Source organism: Podarcis erhardii (assembly GCF_964252035.2).
Source record: "Podarcis erhardii genome assembly, chromosome: 1".
Classification (NCBI taxonomy): domain Eukaryota; kingdom Metazoa; phylum Chordata; class Lepidosauria; order Squamata; family Lacertidae; genus Podarcis; species Podarcis erhardii.
Genome location: NC_138497.1, coordinates 132757300 through 132776292, shown reverse-complemented (window position 1 = coordinate 132776292; position 18993 = coordinate 132757300). Strand labels below are relative to the sequence as shown.

The 18993-nt window shown below is 42.0% G+C and overlaps 1 protein-coding gene across 3 annotated transcripts in view; it reads left to right on the top strand.

Moving 5' to 3' along the window:
* Positions 1–18993, top strand: part of PLEKHM3 (pleckstrin homology domain containing M3) — a 78669-nt gene that overhangs the window by 35047 nt on the left and 24629 nt on the right. For 2 of the 3 annotated variants that reach the window (XM_081873371.1, XM_081873370.1), the window contains exons 6-7: positions 6809–7002; positions 16634–16697. In XM_081873371.1, the coding sequence (XP_081729497.1) occupies positions 6809–7002; positions 16634–16697 (258 nt within the window). The remainder of the gene's footprint in view (positions 1–6808; positions 7003–16633; positions 16698–18993) is intronic. The other variant, XR_014159336.1, reaches the window with a different exon arrangement.

Sequence of the window (18993 nt, the reverse complement as noted above, 5' to 3'; positions counted from 1 at the left end):
GTGGCAAGGTCTTGGTTCGTGTGTATGAGCTGCGGGAGGAACTTAAAGTGTTTCTGACAAATGAGAGGTCAGATTACGCAAAGCTGCTTGCAAGTGATGAGTGGTGTGCAAGGCCGGCATACCTGGCAGATATATTTCATCATCCGAATGAACTGAACACACAAATGCAAGGCCGAAATAAAAACCTGTTTACAAGTACAGATAAAATAAATGGATTCCGTTCAAAGGTGCAACTCTGGCATCAACACGTGGAAAGTGGCAATCTTGAAATGTTCACACTCACCAAGCAATGGCAAGGTGTTCACACTGCTGCACTGTGTGAGATAATAGTTAAACATTTAAAAACTCTCGAGGAGAAGTTGTCATTTTATTTCTCTTCAGTCTCCACTGAATGCCTTGACTGGGTTAGGGACCCTTATAGCTCAGCATCAGTTGGTGGAAAGGACATGACTTTACAGGAGCAGGAGGAACTAACTGAACTGAGACAAAATCGTGGTTTCAAGCTAAGATTTGCTGATCTACCTTTGGACAGTTTTTGGTTGGATACTGCCAAGGAGTTCCCCCTTCTGGCAAACAAAGCTATTTTGACATTGCTCCCATTTTCCACTACAAATCTGTGTGAGATGAGCTTTTCAAGCATGATTGCTATAAAAACTAAATACAGAGAGAGACTGAGAGCTGTTGACGAAGAGCTACGTGTGTGTCTTTCTTCGATTCCAGCCAGAATATCAGCTTTGTGTTCAGCCAAACAGGCCCAGGTTGCGCACTGAATAAAGTATTTTATAATTTTTCATATTTCTGTTTACTTACTATTTCATAATAAAGTAATTAAAAAATACTTTCTTTGTGTTTATTTGATTCCTATTCAAGAGAATTACTTTATATATAGTCAATATAGGCACAGAGTTAATTTTTTTAACATTTTCTAATGGTGGTGTGCCTCGTGATTTTTTTCATGAAACAAGTGTGCCTTTGCCCAAAAAAGGTTGAAAAACACTGGGTTAAAACACAGAGCCTAGGGCTTGCTGATCAGAAGGTCAGTGGTTCGAATCCCCGTGACGGGGTGAGCTCCCATTGCTTGGTCCCTGCTTCTGCCAACCTAGCAGTTCGAAAGCACGTCAAAGTGTAAGTAGATAAATAGGTACCGCTCCGGCAGGAAGGTAAATGGCGTTTCCATGCGCTGCTCTGGTTTGCCAGAAGCAGCTTAGTCATGCTGGCCTCATGACCCGGAAGCTGTACGCCGGCTCCCTTGGCCAATAAAGCGAGAAGAGCACCGCAACCCCAGAGTCGTCGGTGACTGGACCTAATGGTCAGGGGTCCCTTTACCTTTACCTTACCTTCTACGATCGCCCGTCAATCTGTGCCATTGTGGCTGGTCTTGCTGCCTTCTTGGGCCTCGGCTTGGCTTACAAAGACCTCACAATTTTTCTCCTGGTTGCTGTGAGGACGTCTGCGTCTGAGACCAGGAGACCACTTCAGACTTTTCGATTGAGAAGTGGTATGAACACATTTGGCACCGTGCTCTATTGAGGGGAAAACTAAGCCATAGCATTAGGCTGGCTGTGGTCCAAGCTGAGCGAGAAGCGTTAGAAGCCATCTGTTTTCTCTTTATCACGTTCATTAATACAGCAGCAGAGGATCTTTGTCCACCTGGATCTCATGCCAGCTTTGGGAGAGACTTGTTGCGCTAAAGTACATCGGCTATTGGGTCAGTGATGCTGACCCAAATGTAATGTTCCCACCAAATGTAAACATTGGAGACCTGAGTGTGCTTGTTAATGAATGTTACGTTGCATGTTTTTTGTACATGCAGAATCAATAAAATTGCCAGAAAAGGTAATATACAAAACCTGAACACAGTTACAACGTAAATACTCTGCATAGAACATAAAAATTCACTTTCAGGCAGTAGTTCACATAATCTTTTTCCAGTGTAATAATCATAATACTCACTGAATAGCACATCTCATTAATTTATAAAATCATTTATAGAACAGCATATTTATGTTAGATTTAAAAGATTTAAATCATCGTCATAATTTATTTTTATTATTTATACCCCGCCCATCTGGCTGGGTTTCCCCAGCCACTCTGGGCAGCCTCCAACAAAATATTATTGTCACAATGGCATAAATACTATATCGCAAGTGGACTGTGCAGGTTTCACAAAATCATTTGTATCTTCCTTTTGCTAACCTGCTCATTTAACCGGAGATAATAAGTCCCAAGCCTTTACCCTCTCTCTGTTACTTGCCTCTTTTTAACATTTCCAAAATCTAACAAATGTTGTTGGCTGCACCTGTTGTATACAGAACTGGCATTTGAATATTGCAAGATACAAAATGCAGCAAGCAAAGCTTCAGTTCTGGTTTTAATTTTACACATTTCATTTATAATATCTGTAATACTATATTTTCCAAAATTTTCTTGTTCTTTCACATAGCTGCAATATGTGGATAAAAGCTCCTTTGTTTTTAAAGCAATACCAAATTTATATTCTGTATGTTTATATGTGTGTGTGTGCTTTTCATTTCATGGTGTACAGCACCATTGGTAGACCATTATATAACAACATACAAGTGTTTTGTGTCTTTATTAATCTTCAAATTATTGCTTCCAATTTTTAGTATTATTTTTGTAAGAGATCAGTGCAAATCAACAATGTCTGCAAAGGTTCCCTTCTCTCTCTCTCCCTCCCTCCCTCGAAGGATTCTGTAATTTTGAGATTTGTGATGTTGTCTTTGCAAATTTATTGTGTCTGATGGGGCTGCCAGTTGACAATTTTCTTTCTTGTTTATTTTTAAAAATAATAGTAGCAGCTGACAAATAGATGGGGTATTTATGGCAGCTTATTGATCCTAGCCATCTGGAGAACCATAACATTACATTTCTTTTATGGCCCCACCTGTATTTCAGAATGTGCAACTGAGCCATTGAAGTCATATGTCAGCTTTTTGCCAGTACTTTATGATTAAATTATTATTCAACATGTTTATAGCTGGGCTCGGTTCTTGCTATTAATCAGGGGTTTTTGCCCAAAGGAATACAGTTTCCTCAGGGCACATGTAGGCAGCATTTTGGCCTTTTCATAGATTTGTACAATAACATGGAAAAGGAACTGCATGTCGAGCACTTTGAGCAGTCAGGAAAAGAGCTGTGTTAAGAGTCCCCACTTTACTTAAGTACTGATTTTTAAAACAGAATAATAAAATTGAAATATGGGTTGTTCTCATGTTCCATCTTTGGAGACATGGGTTGTGTGAATAATGCTACTAGGGGGATTTTCATGTCGCCTCATGTTCCTTGCATGATTTTTCATGCTACCCCAATGCTGGACCCTTAGACACAACTGGCCAGAATGAGCCAGGTGATTCTCCCTGACCCCTGTAGAAGCTTTCAGGCCAAATTTACTTGCTGGTCTGAGAATTTAGGAGACAATGCCCTGACTGTATATAGAATTGACTTTGCTTGGTATTCCTTGTCCTTTGCTGTCCCTGAAGCTGCTGTCCCTGAAAACTAACAGTTCTTCAGTTCTCTGCATCTAGTTTCCATCCTCACTCCTCTGCCCTGCCAAAAGAATGATACAGAAATGAACAATGAGAGAGAGTCTCTCATGGTCATGTTGTTGTTTAGTCGTTTAGTCGTGTCCGACTCTTCGTGACCCCCTGGACCAGAGCACGCCAGGCACTTCTGTCTTCCGCTGCCTCCCGCAGTTTGGTCAAACTCATGCTGGTAGCTTTGAGAACACTGTCCAACCATCTCGTCCTCTGTCGTCCCCTTCTCCTTGTGCCCTCCATCTTTCTCAACATCAGGGTCTTTTCCAGGGAGTCTTCTCTTCTCATGAGGTGGCCTAAGTATTGGAGCCTCAGCTTCATGATCTGTCCTTCCAGTGAGCACTCAGGGCTGATTTCCTTAAGAATGGAGAGGTTTGATCTTCTTGCAGTCCATGGGACTCTCAAGAGTCCCCTCCAGCACCATAATTCAAAAGCATCAATTCTTTGGCGATCAACCTTCTTTATGGTCCAGCTCTCACTTCCATACATCACTACTGGGAAATACTTTGGTATTTCATGGTCATACTTTGCCCCTAAAAATGTGTTGGGAAAGCTTGTTTTCATTCTTAGGATTATTATATTTCATTAATTTGAGCACTGTTCATTTCAGTACTTTGTAGCAATTATCGGATGGATTTTTCCCTGAAACTCAAAAGTGTTGCAGTTAATTTTTTTAAATTATATCATAAAGCCGAAAAGGTCCGGAAGATCACTTTAATCTATTCAATTTCGTGTCTTCAGAGAGGAGCTTCAGTTTTGTACCCCATAGCCACATGCTGCATAAAATCCACCGTATCTAGATGACCAAGTGTGGACCAAGCAGAGAACAAAGAGGGGAAACCTGAGCACTTCAAATAATAATTCAGTAAAAACAGAGGCATGTTCTGTTTTCCCTTTTAAACCAACACTGTTACTTTCTGGCTTATGGTCCTATGCATAGTCGCTGTTTTGAATGGAATTTCTGTGAAAGCAACTGTGTGCAGGAAGATTAGCGTATATTATGAGGTTTTGTTTTGTTTGTTACTTTGTTCAAACTACTGAGAAAAAATGGGCTCGTTTTGCTGTTTAATTGTAGCAGCTGACAAATGAGTGTTTCAGTGCAGCTTGTTGAACATCTGGAAAGCCATGCTCTTTTAATTCATTTTACAGTCCCACCTGTGTCTTAAAATGTACAGCTGTGTAATTATGAGTAAGCACCAAGTGTTTAGTGGAGTTGGTAATTTTGGATGACTTTGGAACAGTCTTTTTTTGGGTGCACAAAAGACTTATATAACATCTAAACCAGAGCTTTCCAAATTGTGTGTTGCGACACGTTAGTGTGCCGACTGCAGCATATAGGTGTGTCACATGAATGCTCCCTGCATTCCTCCCAGGCCTGGAAAGGGGTTAGTTTCACCTGCAGTTTGCTAGTAAAACTGAATTACCGTGTCATGAAATGATGCATATCTAAAATGCGTGTCACCGACATGAAAAGTTTGGAAAGCTCTGATCTAAACACTTGAGTATCCCTTTTCTGGGGCTTCCCCTTTTATTTCTTTGTTACTCTTACATCTTCCCTTTTTGCTCTACTGGAGAGCCAATACAGTGTACATACGCTTCAGGTTACATACGCTTCAGGTTACAGACTCCGCTAACCCAGAAATAGTGCTTCAGGTTAAGAACTTTGCTTCAGGATAAGAACAGAAATCATGCTCTGGCGGTGCGGCGGCAGCAGGAGGCCCCATTAGCTAAAGTGGTGCTTCAGGTTAAGCACAGTTTCAGGCTAAGAACGGACCTCCGGAACGAATTAAGTACTTAACCTGAGGTACCACTGTATGATTCAAAATAAAGTTGTTCAATAGATCCAGACAGCTTCCAGGGGGCTTGCGGGGTGAAAGTCATCCTGCTTTTACTGTGAACACTGCAATTATGGCTTTCCAGGGCCCAGCAAAATTGTTGGTTTTGGAGAATTGAATTCAATTTCCAACTTGGTCCTGAAATTCATTGTATAACTTCAGCGGGCTATGGCCTTTGGCCTGGTTTGGATGTACCAACACTTTCCACGTATCTGATCAGGCATGGTTATGCGTACCAGACTGGTTCCACTGGTTCCAGATTGGGAGGTTGGGCATTTAAATCCTAAATCCAGCAGAGACCCACTAGACTACCGCAGCTCCCCTTTCCACTTTACACAAAGTGTCTGATTTGCTTTTCCCATCTTTTCCATGTTAGAAGATCCTGTTGAGACCCCCAAAACCCCAGAGCCAGCACTGCAGGTATTGTGTCCTAGTGACAATTCACATAAGCACAGTGCTCCATTATTGTTGTTTCAAGCCTGACACACATACAAGTTGCTGCCAAGTAGTGCTTTCTGTTGGTTGTATTACTACTTCCGCACAACTGTACCTTGCTCTATGAAGATCCATTGAATGTCTTAATCAGGTGAACGGCCTTTCAGTACTTCATCCTATTAAATAACAGTCGCCTTTCTTGCAGGATTGTGATGAGTTTGAAGTAAAATAAGGAAAGGTATCTGAGCTGACATTGGGGAGTGGGCAGGTTGGTAATAAAAGTCATAGTCTTCCTCAGTTGTCTGGTTAGTTTCAAGGATGGAATGCCTCAAAACCTACAGGAGCCTCTTATTTTGCATTCACATAGAAACATTTATGGTCAGATACTAGTATCAGAGGACGGACACGAGCTGAATTAAAACAGCTCTCCAGCCCAAATGCCTTTCTAGTGCAAGAACAGTATATAGTTCTGGTAATGAGAGAGCTTTGATCAAGCATATACTGTATTTTATCCAGGCTTTGCCAGTGAGGTTAGATTAGGTTTTGTAGAATCTGCTATTCATATGCACACTTAAAAGTCTCTCTCTCTCTCTCTCTCTCTCTGTGTGTGTGTGTGTGTGTGTGTGTGTTCGTGTTCAGTATGTTCTGTAGAAGCTTCCAGTAATTGAATCTAGGTTAGCTGAATATCTGAATTCAGTTGTTTCCACCCCCGTAGCCTCTGTCTCTTCATGACGGTATATTGAATAGCATTTCAAGCATCCAACTAGCCTCCCAAGTGCTATCCAAGCACTCAGTAATACAGATGCATAAAGATGTCCCTTGAGCCATTTGGGTAAATTAGGTTGTATTACAACCTCAGAACACTTTAGCGTAACTAGTATAACACCGCTGAGGAGATAGTATCGATTGCCTGTGAGCATTTAGAGGTTTTATTAGAGGCTGAGCTAAGCTTAATGGATTTCCCCACCCCCACCCCTTTTCTAGGTATCAAAGCAAGCCAAAGAATTCCTGGAATATGTCTATGAAGAGCCCCTGATTGACATCCAGCAGGAAAACCCGATGCTGTATAGACATGTTGAGCCACTGACAACGGTGGTCCGTCTGAGACAGCAGCTGAAATCCCTCCGAGCCTATTTGTTCAGCTGCAGAGCAGCAGTGGCCGAAGACCTGCGAAGGAGGTAGGAAGAAGGGGTATCAGGCAAGCTTCCTCGGGGCTCCCTTCCCCTGTTTGTCTGTCTCTCACTTCCTCTTCTTGGTTCCCATGACCTAGCAATTAAAGTGCTATCCGTTGTGTCTTCCTACTCGTTGTAACTGGATACTTCCAATGCAACTGGATGGTCCACGGCCTTAAAATATCTCTGATTCACCAGTGCTTCTCTTAAGGATATTGGGAAGAGAGTGGCTCTGCAGACTGACAGCCTTACAGCAGGAATGGTTTTCTGTGCAGCAGATGTAAACTTAGCAGTCATTGCATGCCAATTAGAGAGCAATAGAATATGCAGGCTTTGGAACAAGTTACATACATACAAGGCATATGGAACTGACTCGCTGTGTCAGATCATTAATCCACCTAGTCTCACATGGTATATTCTGACCTTGCTGTAATTCTCCAAGATCGCCGTCTTTCCCTGCCCTGCCACATGAGATCCTTTGCAACTCTAGATGCCTGGGATTGAGGCTGGCAATGCTTCATGCAGACCATGTGCTGTGACACTGAGCTGCACCAAAACGCCACACTTTGAGCACATGAACATGGCTGCTATTTTGGCTAGTGCTGCTACTGCTGGAAGAGTTCCCACTCAGCTGGGGTTTGTGCATTGGCAGAGGCATTTCAGTGATGCGTCTGAAATATAATTGCCACTGGGCGATCCAGCAATAGCTCTTAGCATCCCAGGGGAACTGCATCTAAAGCCCTGTGGTTTGGAGTCACCTACTGCCCGGCTTTTCCTCCCCCATCCATCACTGAGGTCGGTGCCTCAGGCAGAGCAAGGAACAGGGTAAGGATGGTGCCCTCCTTCTCCTCTCCCTCTGAACTGAACACAGCTTACAAGGCCTAAGAAGGAGGGAAGGGAAGTTCAGACTTGTACCCCCGCAACAAACCCTAAAAACTATGTTTCTTTTGTCTCGTGGAGTTCACGGGAAATAATTAAGAGCCAAGGAAGCCAAAAACTGGAACGGTACCTTGGTTCTGTCTCTTGGTCACACTGTGGTGTGCCGGAATGTGGGGTGTGTGTGTGTGTGTGTGTGTGTGACCAGAACACAATAATGTGGATTTGCTTTCATATAAATAGATGATTCCCTGCTATCCTCCCTAAATTGTGCCCTGTTGCAGGGGAGGGGAAGAAAGACAATTGACACCTGCTTGTTTTGCCAAGTAATGAAAGGGAAGTGATCTTTGCCATTCAGGAGATAACCTGTGTCAGTGCCTTGGTTCAAAATGTCAAGAACAGCTAAGGGAAGTCGTCAGTGTCAGGAAGGTGGGAGATGCTGGTAACCACATTCCTTTTTCAAGTGTTTGTTGCGGGGACTGAACGAAGCTTTTTCTTTCTTTTAAATAAAAGATCTGCAACTCTGTAAGGAGGGTGCATGTAATGCTTTACAAATTATTGCCTTGCCCTTACACACGCATCCACAAGCGACATTATCTTCTGCTTTTTCCCTATCCTTCATTTGTAATACTGGTAATAGTGCCTCCTTCAATTAGTATGAAGGCAGGATGGCTTATGGAGGGTGCAGTTCAGAAAAAGGTGCCGGAGAAAGAAATTACTGCTTTTGATTAACACCAAAGGGGGGGGGAAATAAAAGAATGTTCTGATTAAAATAAAGAGGCAGGGAGGGCTGAACCAAGTCAATGAAGAGAGTCGGAGAAAAGAGATCAAAGGAAACAAAGAGAGAAAAGCAACAGGGCCTGGAGACATGGGGCAGAGAGGGGAAGGTGAGGATGCTGGCTGCGGATGAAGAGCCAGAGCTGATGGGAAAAGGTGATGGAAAAGGGGCCAGGAGAAGCTGTGAAGAGGCATTCAGGAGAGCACGGGAACAAAAGCAAACCTGATAAAATAAGAACCGCTGGGAGCTACAAAGTGCCCAAACAAAGGAGGATTAGAGGCGGAGGAAGAAGCAGTCGCGTGGACATAGTGCTGGAGGCAGGGAGGGTGAAGTTGGGATGTGGTTTTCGGGGGCTTCCAAGAACTGAAAATATCAAATTGTTATCAACGTTGGGGGAAAGTAGCATTGCAGCAGAGCCTGTTGGGGTAAGACGTGGTAGGCACATGGAATGATGCTGCCAATAAAATCAGCGGGAAGAAAAAATTGTTTTAAAAGGTTTCAAATGGGCTAAATTAAAAGGTGTTTGAGTAACAGGACATAGCTTAATTTTATCTTGTGGTCAGGTCAGCTTGGTTTAACCTTGGACTATAAAACCATATTGGTAGCTACAATTCTCTGAACACAGTCTGTCATGCCCTCAAACCTCACAACAACTCTCATCATGAGGATAAATCCTTTTCCCTTTCTCCATCTTTTTGTTCATGGTGTGAGCCTCACTCTCTCTGTGTGTGTGTGTGTGTGTTTTAACCTCATTATTTTGTGTGTGTGTGCAAGATTTTATCACACTTCCTAGTTTCTTGTTCTGCGAACAAAAACCTTGCCAGTGATTATCCACTATGTTATTTCCTATTTTGTAGCCCTTATTTGTAACACAATCACCATTTCTACAGAACGTGAGGCAATCCAGGAGTTTGTTTTTTCATGGTTAAATTATTACCCACCCCGTTCCCACTTATTCTTCGTTTCAGTTATGTGAAAAACCAGCAGCTCTGAGAACACCATCTTGAAGTCCTGTCAGTATGGTATAAACAAGCTGAAACAAAACTGTTAATAGGGGCGTCCAGAGAGAACTAAGAGCGGACTGATTAATCACGATGGCACCCTGTTGCTTTTACAGCATGGATAGCATTTCTTCTGAGGGAAAAAGAAGAGTCTGCTCCTGTTTTTCTTCTGTTTTTCATTACTATCCATGCTTGTGTGTTAAAATGCACAAGGGTATTTCTAATAACAACAACAACAACAACAACAACAACAATAATAATTGTTGATTTGATTTGTATACCACCCTTCATCCAAAGATCCCAGGGCAGTTCACAACAGAAAATGTGGGGAAATGGCTGCCAAATCTGTGCACTGGAGTTGCAGTTTATTTCCGAAGCAACTATAACCTAACATGTAGGACAACGAAAAGTCTTGATTTCTCTGTGTTCCCTTTGAACAAAGTAGTATTTACCGTAATTTATCAGATCACTTTTCTTGATGATTCCCAGGTGCTTGTTGCATCGGCTATTTAAATAAAGGCTAAGATTATTACAGAAACAGAAGTGCTTTGCAAAAAAAAAAAAGTGAATAGCTTGAGTTTGAGTGTGTCCTGCTGCATTGTCACAGTCAGTAACACCTGACCCTAGAGAGGCCATGGCGCTTGTCAGCTCTGATGGAATGGTGGTTTCTTGCTTAGCTTTATCCAGTACAATAGAGCTATCTAGAAGCATTGTGCCATTTCTGGGGGCCCTTTGGCCCTCGGTGGGCCTTTTCTCTCAATAGTTCCTCCAGGAAAAGTGGCACAACATTGCGGTGGCCTCGGTAGGAGCAAAGTGGAAGTATTAGCTAGCAGTAACAGCAGAGAGCTATGTGATTGTCCTTCATGTCATGGCAACTTGGAACTACCACCAAAAGTGGTCTCTCTCGTAGTAGCTCCAAAAGAGTTCATATTTAAGATTCCCTTTTAATTTCCTACTTGATAATGCAATCACAGATGGTTTTTCAAAACGTTTTCATTTCGCTTTTATAGCAAAAGTTGTAATAAACGGAAAAACAACCACCCATCAACCAAGATTTGTGTTATTGACCAATGGTTAAGAGGGAGATAGATGGTGAAAGATGGAAGATTACAACACAATTAATACCACAAATCAAGTATGAGTATCTGGTCAAAATAAGGAACTTGAGGCTGAAGTGGTATTTGCTTTTAATATAGTAAGAGTAAGAATATATTTATACCCTGCCCGCCTGGCTGGGTTTCCCCAGCCACTCTGGGCAGCTCCCAACAGAATCACAATAAACACAATAAAACATCATACATTGAAAACTTCCCTAAACAGCAGGGTTTTTTGGGTTTTTGTAATTTTATTTTAGCTATTGTGATTTATGTGGAATATGTTCAGTTTAATTGTGTATTTTTAAAATGTTTTAATTGTTTGTGACTACTTTTGCTATGTAGAATGCTGAAAGCCACCTGTGGCATGGTTTGCACTGTGGAAAAGCGGATACAGATAAAATTATGTATGTATGTAATTGATTTGCTATGGTGAGTTGGTTTCTCAGTCAGAGCGATTTGCCAGGTCCTCCCAAACGAAAGAAGATTCTACCTAAACATTAGGAAGAACTTCCTGACAGTAAGAGCTGTTTGACAGTGGAATTTGCTGCCAAGGAGTGTGGTGGAGTCTCCTTCTTTGGAGGTCTTTAAGCAGAGGCTTGACAACCATATGTCAGGAGTGCTCTGATGGTGTTTCCTGCTTGGCAGGGGGTTGGACTCGATGGCCCTTGTGGTCTCTTCCAACTCTATGATTCTATGATTCTATCCTTGGCCTTCAAGTCTCTCCATCTCACCCACAGGACTTTTTCCACACAACAACATTCCACTCACAAGTATGTCCTGCCCTGCATGCATGTACAAACATGTTACATGGATTGGTAATAACATCATAGGTGAATTTATTTTATGGTACACAAGCACCATATATAGGCAAGTTGACTGGCTTTCCTAAAAGGACCACTTAGAATCTGGGATTTCACAAACTTGCAGGTCTGTCCATGTTGAAAATTTGCATAAGGTATTTTCAAGTTCATACTCTCCACAGGAGCAGCTCCTGGAAATCTGTTGCCCCAAATTTACAAAACTGCAGATTTTGAAAGAATAGGTGACATTAAAATCATGGGACTCTAGAAATGCTGTATTTGTTGCAGGACTGACGTAACGCAGCTTTCCAAAAACCAGCTTTAAATGGCATGTAGAATTTCTTATAAGATTGCTAAAATTGCTGCATGACAAAGGAGATAATGGCATTGATCATATTTTAGAAGAGATATTAGAAAACACTGGGTATTAGAAAATGACAAATGCCCCTTTTCTTTCATAAGAGATTGCCTTTTTAAAAAATCCCACTGAGATTCAAAATTGTTTTCACTTGCAGAAGCATTGCTTGAAAAATTGGCTCTACCTGTGTCCAGCATATATTTATCACTTTAGGAAAAGCTTGCAGCAATCTTTTAAAGTGCACCTGCAGAAACAGCAACTGCCTCTGTGGCAAAGTAGATGAAAGGTTAGCCTTTTAAATACTTCCTGCTCAGTACTTCATTTTTCAGATATACAGAAACAAGATCACTAAAAGATGTTTCTGAACAACCAATTATATTCTGAATTGCAAATATTCAAAATGTAAAACAATACTGCAGTTTAAAAAAAATAAATGATGGAGCCAACTCAGAACAAAATAAACTAGCTCAGTATAAATCTTATTAGCCAAGTCTGCATAGGTTTCTACTTCACCTTCACTTAACTTATTGCTCCGAGGGCCTTCTGGCGATTTCATCACTGCAAAAAGTGGGGTTCCAGGTTCCTTCTTGGTAATGGTGTGTGCCTTCCCATCAGATATCAAACAGATAAACAAGTGTATGACTTTAAGGAGACATCTGAAGGCAGCCGGACGTAGGGAAGTTTTTTAATGTTGTTTTATTGTGTTTTTATATTTTTTTGGAAGCTGCCCAGAGTGGCTGGGGCAAGCCATTCAGATGGGTGGCATATAAATATGATGGTGATGATGATTAAGCAGTTCTGTGTTATAACTACTTTGCTTTCTGGATTCACTTTGTTGACACTGACATTTCATTTTTGTGCGGACCTCTTCTTTAGATTATTTGCTTTTTTTGCCAAAATGTTTAATACAATAATCTTTTTTTAAAAGCAAGAACAAGTAAGCTACACAGAAGAGGTGGGGAAGGGGCTCCCAGCAGCCTTTTGGTCATCTTAGGATGCAATTCACCGGCACAGCCTGGTGCTTCTTTTTCACTCTAAAGTTGTTTGTCTGGCAAGAGGGTGGAGGAAGCAGCTGGGCAGCTCTGTTTTAGTTGTCCAGCATTGAAACAAAATCAGTTTGCACTGCTGCAGGACAATCGAGTCTATAGGACTGAACAGTCAGACAGATTTTTTAAAGGATCTGGGCTTAAATTTACTCTCGACATAAACTTCTAAAAGTGGGTAGATCAAGAGCAGCACTATTTGTTCTGAAAGAGAATGGCACTTGATCAAACTGTCTTTTGCATACAGTAGTACAGTCGTACCTTGGTTCTCGAACGCCTTGGTACTCATACACTTTCGCTCCCGTACACCGAAAACCTAGAAGTAAGTGTTCCAGTTTTCGAACATTTTTTGGAAGCCAAATGTCCGACACGGCTTCCACTTGAGTGCGAGAAGCTCCTGCAGCCAATCGGAAGCCACGCCTTAGTTTTCAAATAGTTTCGGGAGTCAAACGGACTTCTGGAACAGATAATATTTGAGAACCAAGGTATTCGAATCCTTTTCTTATATATCCTCATAAGAACAGTTCCTTGATTTATGCCCACCTGCCTCGATTTCATTGAGCTGCAGACTGTGAACTTCAGAATTTACTCTGCGCTTATCACTTTTGTACTTTGGCTTTTTGCATAGGTCTTAGGCAGGTCTGTTTGCAGTTGTTTTAGCCTAGCTGTCAGAGTGCTTAATTCAGTGCAGAAAAATTACCCTGAGTTGATGACAAATCATCTCTTAAATGCCTTCGGACAGTGTTTATTCTTACCAAAGGGACATAGCTACAAACCCTGCAACTTCGCCCTAAATGCAGAAAACAAAGCCTTATCTTGGGTTCTGTTTACAGTCAAAAAGTCACAGATAACCTTTTGTTTGTGCAGATACATCCCTGATAAGGCTGAGAGCCAAGGATGGATGAAATGTCTGGTTCAATCTTGCACAATTGTTATGCTTCAAACTAATTGCCAGTGAAAAAGAAATGGAAACGCACAAGAAACTGCCCACGGTGCCCGAGTTCCTCACTTAGATGTAATGTCTCCAATCCCTCCCTGAACCAACAGGAAAAAGCCTACATTTCTATTTCTGTCACTTCTTAAGTTGTTCACCCAAAAGAAGCTTCACCTTTTCTTCCTTCTTTTTTTAAAAAAAAGAAATTCCCACCATTCCATCTTAAAAGTAAGGTTCAGGTTGCTTCCAGACGCAAGCCACCTTCTTTTCCCGTTTTGGTGGCTTGCAGAACTACAGTGCCCATTCCATGCAATCATGAAGCTTTTATTTATTTCTTTTTGTTTGATTGAACTATTTTCTGTCCACACCAGTGGACAGATTGCGATGGGATGTATCTGGAATTCAGAGTGCATATCCCCATCACCAAACCTCCTTCTGAGAAGGGAAAAGCTCTCTGTGTGTTTAAGGGTTGTGTGGTTGTAGGTTTGGGCACACACCCCTTTCCAACAGCTGTAATGTGGTCTTCAGGTTCTCCACACCTGCCCTAAGTAAACAATCCAACATCCTTAACCCTGAAGTCTTGGAATGATGGAAACAGCTTTGGCTTGCACCATTTTAATTGTTGTTCTTAATGTACTGGTGTTGCTTTCCATTGTTGTTGCTGAGAATATTGCATCCCACTGACGTTTCACCTTTAGGCTGCAGTTATATACACACTGTGAGTAAGTCATATTGAACTCAGTGGGGCTTATGTCTGAGTAAAGGATTGCCGTGCCCATCTGCACCTTTTTATTATTGTTATGTATTTATTGAATTTATATCCTGCCTTTCCTCCCAAAGGAACCCAGAGGCACAACCTCTGCTGGCTCCCTGCTGCGGTGGTTTTTGTTTCAGTCCTCTTTTACATTTCTCAAAGCGTTTCAAAAAATCTGTGCCAAAGTTGCAGCAAAGGAGGAGCATTTGTTTAAACATGCTAGTTCTTCTTCTAAACCAAACTATTTTGCAATGCAGTTTTTTCCCCCAAGATCTAAACTGATTTCTCAATGTGAATAAATGACAATGTTTGTTGGTGCTTCTTCAAAGAAAATATTGCGCTGAACTAGATGTCCTGGCTGAATTGACCTCCATCTGACTGCAGATGTTCATAAGGTTGCCTTTAAAGCACTCAGACCCTGGATGCAACTGGTTCCATCCATTAGGCACATGATCTTAGTGCCACTGAGTGCCTTATGCTCTCTTTGATTTCGATGAGGAGAGCTTCTTAATGCACTTGGAGTGCTGTCATCAGAAGTAGGCTTTGGCTATTCTGCTGCTTCCTTCCATTGCAAATGAACAAGACCTGTTTCTGCAGTAATAGGAGTTTTGTTTAAAATAAAAAATCAACAAAATTGGGCAGACCTTATTTTTAAGGCTTCTTCCCTCTCCCAGTTTCCATGGCAATGGGAATAAGTGCGCTTTTCTTACAGTTTCTCACTTACTGGTCATGTGCTTTGTTGCTTCCAATATGTGTTTGTTGTGTTTCACCCTTGATAGAGTGCTTTCTTATGGAACCAAAAAGGTGCGATATCTTTTGACGTCTCTGCCAATGTCACTTTGAGAAGCTGCTTTCATAGCATATTTGCCCCAAACATCTGTGTGTGTGTGTGTGTGTGTGTGTGTGTGTGTGTGTGTGTTGGTTATATTTGAACGATATTTCCAACTCTCCTTTCCTGGATATGATTGATAGATTTAGACATAACTACTTTTGAATACCGGTCTGGAATGTTTTTCTTCATCAAGAAGTACATTGTACTTATTTTTGCAGTGGTAAAAACCTAGGTTGAACTTCTATGTATGAGTGGCTGGGGAAACCCAGCCAGATGGGCGGGGTATAATTAATAAATTATTATTATTATTATTATTATTGTAGCAGTTTACAATCATAAAGTGAATCATATGTCCCTAACAAAATTTAATATTTGTCATTTTAATGTTATTAATGTTGTTAGAGAACCATGTCTTGTCAAGAAATTGTTCAGAGAAAAAGGAGCCAAACCAACAGACATGTGGCACAGTGCTATTTTTCTAGAAAAAGAGGTGCCCAAACTCACCATGAATGCCCCCCCCCCCGCATTCTCTTATGATGGCAATGGTGCCCAGCTGAGAGGTGCTGGAACTGAGTTCCGGCTGGGAAAGAAAGCCCTGTATGTGGGCATATACAAAACTACAGTCCTGTTAAGATGCCACTGTTACTTCTCAATTTAAAATGAGGTCATTTGGTTTTTAGTTTAAAGCTGTGTGGAATTTTGTGAATGGGTAAAAATCTTTAATATCCAGCACTAAAAAAACAACAACAACCAGTCTCCAGGATGGTTCAGATTTTGTGCCAGTCTTTCTCCACACTTTGGGATAAAATGGAAATGACAGGGTTCTAGGAAGATGCAGCTGGAACCACCTGTAGAGGCATGTTTTTCCTCTTCAGTCTTCATCCTGTGGCCTGTGATCATGCCGTGTGCCAGCCAGTTTTAAAGAAGACCTTCCTTTGTGAGAAGGAAATGGTAGGCCTGAGGGAAATGCTATGGTCAGTGAAAGTAATGCAGATTCTCTAAATGCTGTTTTAAAAAATTGGGGTGATGGTGGAAGGGTGTGTTTTTCTCGTGGAGGTTGAAGAATTCAGTGTTTTAATATCGTCTTACAAGAAGTTTCTGTATGAGATTTTGTACTCTGAAAATTATACAAATACTCACTTTTTATTCTTGTTTTTCTCCAAGGATTTTCCCTAGAGAGTATCTTCTTCAGCAGATCCACCTGTACTCCTTGGCAGATCTACAGCAGGTAATTGAATTTAGTTTGTCCAGAAGCTGGGCCTTATACATACTGTGAATACAGATTTTGTCAAGCTATGTCTTGGTAAGCCTTTCCAGACCAAGAAGCCTTCCTAAATGGTAACTCAGAGAAATGCCTTAAACATAGATTGCTTAAGAGCCAGTGTGGTGTAGTGGTTAAGAGCGGTGGACTCGTAATCTGGTGAACTGGGTTCGCTTCCCCGCTCCTCCACATGCAGCTGCTGGGTGACCTTGGGCCAGTCACACTTGGGCCAGAGACACATTGAAGTCTCTCAGCCTCACCTCACAGAGTGTTTGTTGTGGGGGAAGAAGGGAAAGGAGATTGTTAGCCGCTTTGAGACTCCTTAGGGTAGTGATAAAGCGGGATATCAAATCCAAACTCTTCTCTTCTTATCTATAACCAGTATATCAGTGATGATGATTTATTGCCATTAATGCAGTTAATTGCAGATGAGCTGATACCTTTTATGTCCTTAACCGGAATAAAGCCTACATGGATGTAAAGATACAGGGCAAAGGAGCTCGTACATTTTGTTAGAAGCTCATGAATGAGAGCCGATATAAGTGGTTAAGGGGTTATCTGTGAGCCAAGAAGACCCCAGTTTAAATCTGACTTAATCTATGAATTCCATAAATGACCTTAAATGGGCCATGATTCTGTCAGGCTCAGAACACCACCTGTAAATTAGAGATTTAAAATACTAGTCTAGCTTACATTGCCGTTGTAAAGATTTCTGAGACCATGTGTGTGAACTGATTTTGAATGTTCCAAAAGCATTACATAAAATGCTGAATAATCATTGAATGCTGTTGAGTGCCTGTATCGCGGAAGTGACTTGTCTGCTGGCGGAGTTGTGAGATAGGAACAAGCAAACCGGTTCAAGGGAAGAGCCAGAGAGCAGAGGTCTCCGTGAAGCTTTTTGTAAGTGCCTTGTTCTTCAGATAATCAAACTGCAGAAGAGCAAGTGGCCTTGGGGTGCCAGTCTTCCCAGTTGCCAGTTTCGTAATCAATGCCTTGCAAGCTGTTGTTGTTGTTTAGTCGTGCCCGACTCTTCGTGACCCCCTGGACCAGAGAACGCCAGGCACTCCTGTCTTCCACTGCCTCCCACAGTTTAGTCAAACTCATGCTGGAAGCTTCGAGAACACTATCCAACTATCTCGTCCTCTGTCGTCCCCTTCTCCTTGTACCCTCCATCTTTCCCAACATCAGGGTCTTTTCCAGGGAGTCTTCTCTTCTCATGAGGTGGCCCAAGTATTGGAGCCTCAGCTTCAGTATCTGTCCTTCCAGTGAGCACTCAGGGCTGATTTCCTTCAGAATGGATACGTTTGATCTTCTTGCAGTCCATGGGACTCTCAAGAGTCTCCTCCAGCACCATAATTCAAAAGCATCAATTCTTCGGCGATCAGCCTTCTTTATGGTCCAGCTCTCACTTCCATACATCACTACTGGGAAAACCATGGCTTGCAAGCTGCTTAGCGCCAAGTATTGATAGTGGACTTTCAAGAAGCGATCAGTAGCTTATCAAACTTTCCTTGGGAGGGATGGGGAGTTGTCATTAAGGGGGCGGAGGCTTGCAAGAGTCATACTGCACGCATTTATTTAGCTGCTACTCTGACAGATTTCTTTGTCCTGATACATTATTTCCTTCCCTTTCTGCACCCCAAACCTTTCATCATGTAATTCAATTACAGTTGTGGCTCGGGTGCGTTAAATTGGATTCTGCTTTTAATCTGGCTGGATCCTTATTATCAGCCTAGAAAGTCTCTCTCTCACTCTCTCCTTCCCTCTCCACAATTTCCTTTCTTCTTAAGCGAGAAAACAGGCCATGCCATTTCAGTCAAAATGGTGAAATGATAAGGTTGGAAGAAGATCAGGACCCTTTAGCATAGCTGTCAACTTTTCCCTTTTCTTGCGAGGAATCCTATTCGGAATAAGGAAATTTCCCTTAAATAAGGGAAACATTGACAGCTATGCCCTTTAGGTGCTCTTAGTGATGCCTTAGCCAGATCCATATTCAGGAAGTGTGACATTCTTGATTTGTCTAATATCCATGGGACCCAAATCAGTGAACATGTGGTTCCCAGGAAGTCTCACATCCAGGCACTGATCAGCCCTAGACCTGCTTAAGGTAAAGGAACTCCTGACCATTAGGTCCAGTCGCGGACGACTCTGGGGTTGCGGCGCTCATCTCGCTTTATTGGCCGAGGGAGCGTACAGCTTCCGGGTCATGTGTCCAGCATGACTAAGCCACTTCTAGCGAACCAGAGCAGCGCACGGAAACACC